We start from the raw sequence: 11,217 nt of genomic DNA, 5'->3' as shown, positions 1-11,217 counted from the left end.
TTGTCTATATATTTGATTCTGTGTCGGAAATTTAGGTTGAATAGTCCGGTAGCAACACACGAGGAGGCCCCGGGAACAAATCTGTTTGCCTGTGGACAACTGCATGCTGGCCGCTGTTTCCCCCGTGCCAGGGAACTTTTGTTACCCAGCGTGCTGTTCGAACGTTCAATGTGTCCATGGCGTTCTGGCCGCGCATCTTCCGAAATCTCAGAAGCGAGCTGATTTGAAAGAAAATCTTTCTTACTTAATCTTAGTTGAATAGATTTTACTTCATATTTAGTCTCCCCAATTAGTAGGGCACTTGTGCACGGCTATCCAGATTTGACACTTAAATAAAGTTGTTGTTATTATTATTATTGTTATTATTATTATTATTATTATTATTATTATTATTATTATTATTATTATTATTATTTCTAGCAAACGTGATAGGGCTTCAATTGAGTCGGAGGTGCACTGGCAGGGTAGGTATGCATCTCTGCTTTGATTCTATGAAGGAATTGGGACACTAGAGATGATGCTTCGGGCATGGCTGAAATACTGTTCGGCCTTTCGTTACACTTAACAGTGGAAACCCGAATGATGTTAACTCGCTGAAATCGCTTCGAATCGGCTTGAAAAGCTGGTAAATGACAAAGAATACAGGTAGAAACAGGGTAAGTTGATTTTATTGACAAAACAATGATAGTTTCTACCATTTTACACAAATCCGTTGTATTCCCATACAAATCCTTATGATTCAACAGTTCTCTGATATTGAGCTTGGGCTGCCTGTGGAGAAAGCAGAACTTAGCAAGTGCTCTTGGTATCCAAAAAGAAAATTAGGAGTAACCATGCATTTTTAAGCGATAACAAAGCTTTAATTCAGAAAAAAAAAATGCCATACATTGCTTTGTATTTTACTGCTTTTTTTGGATTATTATTACTTATGTCTAAAAAATGCATGGTTACCCCCAATTTTCTTTTTGCATTCCATGATCTGCTTTTCCCGCATAGAGATAAACCGCGCAAAAATACAGTCAACTCCCGATAACGCGAACATTCAAGGGAAATTGAAAAAGGTTTGAGTTATCGAGGGTAAAATTATATGGAAAATGACCTGATAGGAAAAGAAAATTGGTACGAGTTTGCGGGAGGTTCGAGTTAGTGACGGTTCGAGTTATCGGGAGTCGACTGTACTTCTGTATTAGTAGGCAACGTCCTTAAAAGAACAATTTACAGTTTTATTTCCATGTGTCAACATATGCTCACGAGAGAGGGTAGTGGCCCAAAGCTGTCATTGTGGCTTCTGGTACCCTGGGGTGCCTCAGGAATACCTGGTCACTCAGGTAAATATTCTATCAACAATCTTGAAAATTATTAGGTTTTAAAAAATGTGTGAAGAAGCGCGTACATTTTAATAAACTGAATCAAGTTCATTATATCTCCATAATATCTCCAGTGTAAGAACAGAACAATAAAACAAATATAATAATAATAATAAAATAAGAAGTTACCTAACACTGAAAAAGGTAACGCGACATAAAACTAATCAGAACTATTTACAATAACATTACGAGTTATGCAAAATACAATATTATTTGAAAAACTAAAAAAGATATATCTCCATAATGCACATGCCCTACATAAGTTCTGTATGCATTATTGCGTGAGACTGATACAGGCTGTGTTACCACTGTGTGTCATCCTCCAAGACCCAGGAGCACGATGGAGTGTCTGTATGCATAAATCTAAGGACATTAAAGGGAGGGGTTCATGGTTCTGCGCATGTCCTTTGCCCATTCGAAAGAGAATAGGTAACTCGGGTCGTAATTTTTTTTCACATGATTGCGTTATTTCGCATGCAAATACTGTAAACACATCAAGCGTGGAATAAATCCTACGGGTCAATGCTAAATTCAATATCAACAATATGAGCACAATCCACCACCATTTTCTGTACATTTTGGTCATCAGTCATTTTGCTCGGACTATTAAATTATAGAATGTGATTACTGAAGTACAAGTGAGTGGGATAAGGCCATACAGTTGATAAGAAACAGAAAAAAGCATTAAGATTCATTCACATGCGCTGAAATGTGAACCCGTCCTTTTAAAAACAGGGAGCAGTATAAAAGATGATGAATGAAAGGTTATCCATGACTAGAATGACATAAAAAAATAAAAAGGAAATAATTTTTTGGGGGGGATAATAGGGTCATCAAGTTGCAGGACAGCCTGCAAATTTCAAAACATGCACAAATCACGGGACATCTTAATTTAAAAGAAGTAAAAAAATTGTTTCTTTACATTGTTGAGTTATATATTAAGCACTGGGAAATTTTTAGAACTCTCGAGATGTGTGAGTAGCTATTTCTCCTATATTGTAAGAAATTTTCATCTGCTTATTATAAAACTCAACAAATGCACTCGGCAAGCCAGGTGCAGATCCAGATCGCTTTCCACTGTTTTATAGAAAACAGTCAGATTTTTTAAAATAAATAGATAGTTTTAGAATAAAAGAAAATTCCCAGGTCTAAGTATGGAAAACACCTGTCAGGATGACTCGAAAATTTCAAGGAGGAGCATGCGCCCGTACCCCCTTGCACCTTTTTACCTGGATCCACATCTGCATGCTTTTCTACTTCTTTATTAAAGTTTATTTTTCCGCACAAAAATGTACTCTTGAAATTGTGTTCCTGCTTCATCCGCGTCACTTCCACCACCATTGCAGCCTGCTAACTCAAAACCATTCCCGTACAAAAGATCAAAGGCATCCGCCTTCGTCAATTCGGCACCCCCGGGCCTCCACGGTACGCGGTAATCCCTGACATACCCCCGGGCGGGGAGCAATGTAAGCACAAATTCCGACGGTTTGATGTATTCTTTGAACACTTCTTTAACAAGATCTTCCCGGCCACTTAACAACAGTTGATTTCGATAGCGGTCCACGGACACTATAATCGAGCCTTGGCCTTCGCTTAGCTGCAAATTCCTTCGCCGATCTTCTCTGAATATTTGCAGCGCCTCTATCAAATCTCCCACTTGATAGAAGTCCGCTTCGGCGCTGAGCTGATCAAATTCGTCAAACGATTGAGGAAGACACAGTTCTGAAGTGCGGAGGAAGTTTAGAACGTGTCGAAATAGCGCTCCATCTCGGTCAATGAAATAATTCCCTCGCGTATCTGTGGCAATCCGTTGTCTTCCACTAAACATGGCTCCAAGCATCGAGTTTGGATCTCGTGTCACGGTGTCTAGAGTTGTCGTGTAAACGTATCCACCAACGTTTAAATTTAAGATTGATGGAAAATTTTCCTCCAAGGCCATAATCAGCAAAGTAAGTGCAGTTCAATTACAGCCAAAACACAAACGAAAGGCGAACAGAAGCTTTTTGTTGTTGTTTTTACGCTTCGCGTGTCCTCACGTGGTCTGTTCTGTTGGGGCGCAAAAATAAACTACTAGCGGGGGTAGAGAGGGGTGCTAAACTATATGTTATTTTATTTACTGATCGTTAGCAAATGAAGAAATACGTTTAAAATGGTCATTGGATTCAATTAAATATTTTTAAATTGACGCTCTCTTTTTTGAATAATTGTACAGATAATGAGAGAAAATTAATCAAAAGGAAGTTTACAAATCCCCCCTCCCCTACTCAGTTATATTCTGGCACCCTACTGAGAGGAAACACAACATGGCGGCGATGGCGGCCAGAGAAAGTGGGGGCGTTATCGAGGCGTGAACTAATGAATACAAACACTCGTTCAGTCTCGTTCGTCGAGAATCTAGAGTTGGAGATTTCTGATAGTTTGTTCAACGAATCCCTCCTGCTTACCGATGTAGACAACGACGAAGATTACGAGCTTGTTGTCGGGCAAATTAACGGCGACTTGTTGATTTTCAAGGGCGGTAGCCCGAAGCCATGGCGAGCTTGTCATCACCTTGGCATGATAACTTGTGTTGGAGCAGGAGATTTGTGGAACCAGGGTGAAAATTTGCTTTTCTGTATAACTGCGGAGGGATGGTGTCACATATTTCACGTAAGTATAGGCCAAAGTTTAAAAACTAAGCAGCAGTTAAAAAAAAAAGCTTGTTAACAAGTACTGAAGTAGTCTGTCTTCGAGTACGTCATTAGCAACTAAAGTCAACTCTCTCTTAAGCGACCACCGTTGGTGCACGACAAAGTGGTCGCTTACGGGAGGTGGTCGCTTACGAGGAAGATCAATAAAATAAGCCTAATGCTGGACTGATAAATTAATTACCTAAAAATATTACCCTAGCAGCTAAAATTAGGCAAATAGAAACTAATTTATTTGATTTTTTCACATCTATTCATTCTTCTGACGAAACTTTGTGGAATATTTTGGAACAGATCACTGTAACAACTCCCATTTACCTACAGATCTAATTATAGTAGTCTTCTTTGTCTGTAAACTGTCAGTTGTCCGGGGTAGCGTCATTAAAAATTGAACTTTTGTTGCTTCTGAGTAATTATTTACTCAGATCATACGGGAATATGTTGGGTGGTCGCTTACCGGAAACAGAAAACAAAAGAATATGTCAAATTTCAGGCCTAAAAAGTGCTCGTGGTCCCTTAGAAATTTGAGTGGTGGTCGCTTACAAGAGAGCTCTTGAAACAGTATTTAACTGAGAAACAAAACGGTTGTTTACGAAGTGGTCGCTTACGGGAGGTGGTCGCTTACGAGTAGTGGTCGCTTTGAGAGAGTTGACTGTATATATTAGTGACATGATTGTGATTAGTGATATGATTGTTCAGTATTAAGCTTTGTAACAGCTACTGTACACGTACAGCAACCTAACGTTAACATTTTTCAAAATTTCTTTTTTGTGCTAGATAAGGCACTAATGTAGATAGATAAATATATTTTAAAATGTTTTTTCGCCGATTATTGCAGGCATGGTACTTGGCCAATGTTTTCATAGAATTATAAAGATTTTAAAATTTAGCATTCAAAGCTAATAAAAATAATTGACTTCTGTTGAGAGACAGTTATCACCAAAGACACTTTTTGGGCCCAGTAAGTTACCAGGACTTTCGAGAAACGCCCCCGAGGTGTTGCAAAAAATCTGTGTGAAGTGTAAGTCATGACCTTAATTTTATAGCTTCATAAAATATGTTATGAATTGAGAAGTTCAGTTCTGGCTCTTAATATTACTATTGTTAACTTTATAATTCAAACATATTAATTGTGCCTGTGATCAGAACCCAGTCACTCAAAGAGTGGATTGACGTTTGTCAAGTGGATTTATAATCACTGTCCAGTGGACAATATAATATCTCCACACGCTGTTAATTTACGAAGGTGCAGTTGTGGCATTTATTCTAGCTGTTAATATTGTGAAAAGAAAATATCCATACTCCCCCTACAGAAGGTTTTTGTTAAATTGCACCCCTTCCCCCAGGAAATTCCAGTTTAGCTTCATCATTTGCTTCTAAAATTTTGACTTTTAAGACCGGGCGGCGCCTTCCCCCTAGGAATTCCAATGACCTTCCATGGGGTAGGTATGGATTTTTTTCTGGAACTGCACATCATGAGCTTGGGCCAACTGTGTCTTAACTGATTGTGCTAGTGGAAAACTCTACAAATTTAGGCCAGCTGCTACTAATTGATTGAGGTTGTGTTCATTTTTGTTCTATTTTGTTTAATGCTAGGTTACTGCAGACTCAACAGGGGACAGATTGGAACCAGTCTCCTCTCAACTTCTTCCATCCAACTGCAAGGTTCTCTTGCTAGCAGATGTGGATGGTGACGGATTATTAAAACTAGTGACAGGACATGCAGATCGAGTTGTTCATATCCATAACTTAGTCGAAGAACCTGGCGCCAAAGTTCGACCAAATACAAGTAATGATGTCCTAAGACAAGCGGGGAGGGGGTTACCATTAAACTATTTAATGATTAGCTGCATGCACCTGAAATCCAGTTAACCCAGCCTATCCCAGGGGAGTAAGAAGTTGTTGAAATTTTTGGAAGTGGACTGTGCCGTGTGATTCTCCACAGAAATCCTGGCCCCTTAAATTATTTCAGACCAAAGTATGTTACATTCCATACCCAGTTTCAAACCCGAAGTAGCGAGTCAAACTTCCTAATGTAGACTGTGTAGGGATCAGCCTTTCTGTTGGGGTTTTGTCTTTTTTTTTTGCTGTTTGACCACATAAATACTGGGATGAAAATGAAAGGAATGGAGGAGGGGAGAGGGGAGAGAGGAAATTTCCCCTCTCTGCTCTCTCCTCCCCAACTCCATTTTTTCTTTTTTCTCCCATCCCAATTTCCATGCAATCAAACAGCAAAAAATGCAAAAAATGCCATGGAAATGCTTGCTATGCAGACTATATTTTTATTGTGAAAGTTATGATATACTTTGGCCACTCTATTTCTTTTTCTCTTGAGACTTCATAGTTTGAAAATGAAAGGTCAGATACATAAGTCACTGTACGTAACTGTATACAATCTGGCATATTCTCTTCTGTGAACCACATCCAACTCCTGAACTGAAGCTAAACTTACTCAATTTGAGATCAGAGAAGTGGATACAGAATGAAGCAGCACATTTCCATAATATATAGACATACAATGTATGCATTTAAAATTTTTAAATGCAACACCCTTCTAAAACAGGGTGGAAATTTTGGAAGCCAGTGGGCAGCACTTTCATGTACATAATTATAGAAAACCTACTTCCACCCCCACCCCCATCCCTCCACACAATAACCAAGTTTAGTTGATGTTTTTCAGAAAACTGTGAAAATAAAAACAAAAAAGCACTGGAGTCTTCTGCCTACTTACAAGCCAACAAGCAGGAGTCCTCATCAAGAGAATTCAACAACGAACAAGCAACAGAAACCACACCAAGTAAATACCGGAAAAACTCTAAGCAGGAAGAAAAACATGTCAGAGAACAGGGTGGGCATAAAATAACAGAACAAGGAGGAGTCAAAAGTGCCACAAAGGCTCAGAAATTTGGCTGGCGATTTGCCAGCATCGGCAGTTGGATAGTTCCTTACCAGACTAATTCCCTTGTGGTGTTTGATGTCATGACAACAAGATATCTTCTGGCATCGCAGCCCGGGGGAACTTATGTTATTGTGATGTCATCGGATTTAAAACAGCAGCAAGAAATGTCAGATGAACAGGCAAGGGTGTGTCCTTTGACTTGAGCAGTAATTGCCCATTCCGAAGTTCATAAACAGTCTGGGCCCTAGTTTACACACCCTGTCACTGTGTCATATGAAGAAATGAACCCCATCACCAGAAAGATCACATAAAATTTAATAAGTTTACCAAGTTTGGTTATGTTTCATTACGTAGTAATAACCAGGCTGTAACCTGTTAAAGGTCCCCCAAATTCCATAGAAATGTAGACCTCTAACTCTGAGATGGTGTCCCGCAAATCCATACAAAGTCTCTAATTTTTCTGATTCTTGAAAGCCTTGATCTAAGTGGTTGTAATCTCACGACAGAATACCAAGCTTGGTAAACTGCCTAAATTTATTTTAAGGTGATCTTTCTTGTGATGGACTCCAATTTCTGATGAAATGTAAATTTAAAAACTCGTCCCCAGTCTGAGCTTCAGAAATCTCAAATCTTATCAAAATGTTGAAAAAGAAACTGCACCACTGTAAGGTGGTACTCAATGGTCACACTTTACGATTTTGTCCACAGACTCAAAAGTTAGAACCACCTTGTACAGCACAATAAACAGCACCACAGAAAAGTACTGCTCAGTAGCTTTCATTTGAAGGATCAGACTTTAGGATTTCATCCACAGACTCAAAAGATAGAACCACGTTGTACAGCATAATAAACGGTACCAGAAGAAGGTACTGCTCAGTAGCTTTCATTTGAACTGTCACACTTTAGGATTTCATCCACAGACTCAAAAGGTAGAACCACCTTGTACATCATAATAAATAGCACTACTGACAGAAAAGTACTGCCCCCGGGGTTCTCAACAAAGATTTGTGTGGCATACTCCGCCCTGGAGTCCAAACCCTGACCGTTTCATTTGCCAATCTTGACAGAAAAGGTAACCCTTCCATCTTCCATAGAAAATCTATAGAAGACTTTCAACTAATCAAAGTACGTTTTTAATTATGGTTTGTTTTTAAGATTAATTATTTCATTGCTTTTTTTTCCCTAGCTGCCCAGTTCCCCGTCGTCATCCATTTTCAACCAGTTACCAGTCCTCGGGGGACGAAACAGAGGCACTCCGACAAATCTCATCACCCTGGAATGTCACGACAGCGCAGGCGCAAAGGCCAATTCAGTGCGGCCAGCTGACCAAGAGCAGAGATTCCTTGTGCTGTGTACTCAAGACGGTTATCTGATATTCATGAATGGGAGAAGACACCACTGCTCAATACGGGTCGATCAAGGCAACTACAACCTGTTTGCCGTGTCGAAACTTGACGTCACGCAAGATGGTAGTCAGCAGGTGGCGTTATGCTCCTGGAATGGGAACACTTACATTGTCGATCACCGACGAAATGTCCTTCAATTTAAGTTTGAGGAGAATGTCGTGGCTTTCTGCGCTGGCTGTTACGCTTTCACAGCCGGAAAGAACCTTCCCGCACTGGTTTATGTGACCTCCTCTAATCGTATTTTTATTTATTACAATGCGAGCGTGTCCTTAATGACTCCTACTAATCTTGATGTTAAGATGAAACGTAAAGCTTCGCAGGACAAAGAAGCTAGAGATGCTCTCAGAACTATAATGGCTGACAATGCCCACAAAGGACTCACTCAGTTTTACAAAGAGTGTTTCTACGGAAAAAATGGCTAAGATTCCGCGACGCGGTGAATCGTTGATAAGCTTCCAAAAGTTAAAGCGATTGTTGTTTGACCTCGGAATATGGGTTTTCGTACGATTTTGTGATTTGTTTCATCTGCCAAAAGTTGAAAAGATCAAAACACTGAGCCTCCTTCTTTTTCCCGCTAAAGGACAACCTTATATGGAACAAGCATTGTTCGATCGACCAATCAGATTGTTGGAAAACTGAACGACGCTGAAGATCTACTGCAACCTCGTTCCCAGGGTCCTCCCTCGAGGAAGGAAGAGAGAGGACCCTGGGAAAGAGGTTGGATTGACTAATGCTATAATTTTCGGTCGACGAAACGAAACCAACCAAAAGCTGCCCCCGTTTGGTTTTGTTTCGTTAAACCAATCAAATCGTTATTTTACAGTTCTTTAATTTTGTTGTTTCTGTTTTGTTCCGCGTTATAATTTCAAGGTCAAACGAAAATCCGCCCCCTTCAGTAATTTACTTTCGCTATATACTGGGTATGCTCCAGCCAGAAAATGAATGTCTTGCTACGAGAAAGCGGTACAAGGTTTGCTGGAACGAAATTTATAATATATAATTTATTTAATTTATGACAATATTTTTTTCTCACCCATCAGCAAAAGATGGAGCTCGCTCCTAGAAACGCTCGGTAACTTACCGGCACTGATAAGGGTTTACATTTTAATATTTGTTAAATCCGGCGTTTTTTTATCGATTGGTGGCGGAAAATTTTAGTAGAAACTTGCCAGTATATTTCATAAAGACAATAAAATTTGGCTTTCAATCTCAACAATAAAAATGGAGCTTTATTTAGGAACATTGTGCATGCAAAGTGGTTTTCGTGTCCGGCCATAAGTTATTGGCCCTAGCCCCCCCAAAAGCCAAACTTATCAGTTTCAGAAATGATGTTTGCGAATTGTTAGCCCAGTTGTAAAGACGTCGGATACATCTCTTTCTCGGAGACCTATAGGCAGATAGATAGGTCAGGAGCAAGTCAAAACGGGTAAGTTTACAAGTGACTTCATCTTGACCCAACTATATCTGCCCTTGGGTCTCTGAGGATTGATACATCTGCACGTATATGCTAGCAAATGCTCCGGGCAAAACGGGTAGCATAGAACATCACAACATAAAAGGTAAGGTAAGATAAACTCTATTTTGCCAGGGCGGCCCATAAGAGCAAGAAGTAGTGACAACACTGTCATCAAGTACGCTCTTCTGGACAATAGCGGCAATTTAAGTTTCACTTTCCCTCTAAATTAAAAAAGCTCTCATATAATAGCTTCCACAAGCAGTACAAATTGTACCTTTTAAATACCCAATGAATATTGGGTATTTAAAAGGTATTGCCCTCACTATTAATTATCATTTCTATTGTTTTTTATGTAAAAATTGTAGTATGTTTCTGTTATTGCACTTTTATTATTCTTTACCTTTTTTTTTTTGCTCTAGTTAGTTGCACGTTATACGCCAGTTAGTTGCACGTGGCAGTGACCAACTCGAAAGCCTAAGCTCCTTTGGTCACTGCGCACATTTTACTTTTCACATTTATGTAATTTAATGCTGTCTTTATGTTACTTTTCTTATATATTGTAATTTCCTTTTGTTGTTAACCGTTGAAATAGTGCATAATAATAAAAACCTTAGAAAAAACCTTAACCTGTTAAGTCACTGATGAAGCAGACTTGGAGTGAAAGGTCAAAAGAGGAGACAACTCCGTCTGCTCTGGAGAGGAAACAGTACGACCGATAGCACCTTCTTGACCTTCTAGTGTCTGATATAGAACAAATACGTCAGTCTCCTAAAGTTGTATACCCGACCAGAGATTCCTGAGAGCAACGACGATATCTGTACCCAAGACGACATTGACCAGTGGCCTCATTTACAACGTGTCTTCATTCTTCGCATGTCCATGCTGTAGTAGTCCTAAAGATTGCAAGTGATGTACCTGAAGCCCTTGATCCATTAGAGATAAAACACAGTCAAGAACTGGTGGTCCCCACGCTTCAAGAACGCGCACTGGCTGAGCTGTTAATGGTCCCTTTTTGTATACATCATCACCATCGATCTCAGGCGTCTGGCTTCTTCGTTAAGTTGACCCTCAACTGCAGCAGATGTCAGGAGAATTTTACAATCGTGACTTGGCTGGGTCAGTCGTTGATGCCGGACAAGAGGGAGATGTCACAGGACGAGGGGCGGTTCATGCAAAATGCCGAAGAGATCGCCATTATCAAATCTGCTTACTGAGGCGCTGGTTCCCAACAACAAATCACAAGCCCTACACTATACACGTGGTAACTGGCTCAAGAAAAAGTTTTAAAACGTTGTGTGAGGACTACAAAACCTTTATGGCCAGACACTGACGTCAAGGGTTATGCACGTGAAGTTCCTCGGCCCCAGACGAGTCTTGAGGAGGGTGAGGCGTGGTATATACC

At 39.9% G+C, this 11,217-nt stretch overlaps 2 protein-coding genes across 2 annotated transcripts; one reads left to right on the top strand and one right to left on the bottom strand.

The window, feature by feature from the left end:
- Positions 1–650: 650 nt before the first annotated feature.
- On the bottom strand, positions 651–3,306 carry LOC146485220 (BTB/POZ domain-containing protein kctd15-like). Its single transcript, XM_085103622.1, has one exon. The coding sequence runs from the start codon at positions 3,304–3,306 to the stop codon at positions 2,632–2,634; it is 675 nt and encodes a 224-aa protein (XP_084959748.1). The 3' UTR covers positions 651–2,631.
- On the top strand, positions 3,179–8,953 carry LOC146485219 (KICSTOR complex protein ITFG2-like). The gene is made up of 5 exons (XM_085103591.1): positions 3,179–3,316; positions 3,580–4,016; positions 5,651–5,843; positions 6,735–7,132; positions 8,140–8,953. Exons 2-5 carry the CDS (start codon positions 3,723–3,725, stop codon positions 8,779–8,781), a joined length of 1,527 nt encoding a protein of 508 aa, XP_084959717.1. The 5' UTR covers positions 3,179–3,316; positions 3,580–3,722; the 3' UTR covers positions 8,782–8,953.
- Positions 8,954–11,217: the final 2,264 nt, after the last annotated feature.

This window comes from Pavona decussata, unplaced genomic scaffold (genome assembly GCF_977016875.1).
Source record: "Pavona decussata unplaced genomic scaffold, jaPavDecu1.1 SCAFFOLD_27, whole genome shotgun sequence".
In the NCBI taxonomy this organism is placed as follows: Eukaryota; Metazoa; Cnidaria; class Anthozoa; order Scleractinia; family Agariciidae; genus Pavona; species Pavona decussata.
This window is presented reverse-complemented; position numbering and strand designations above follow the sequence as displayed.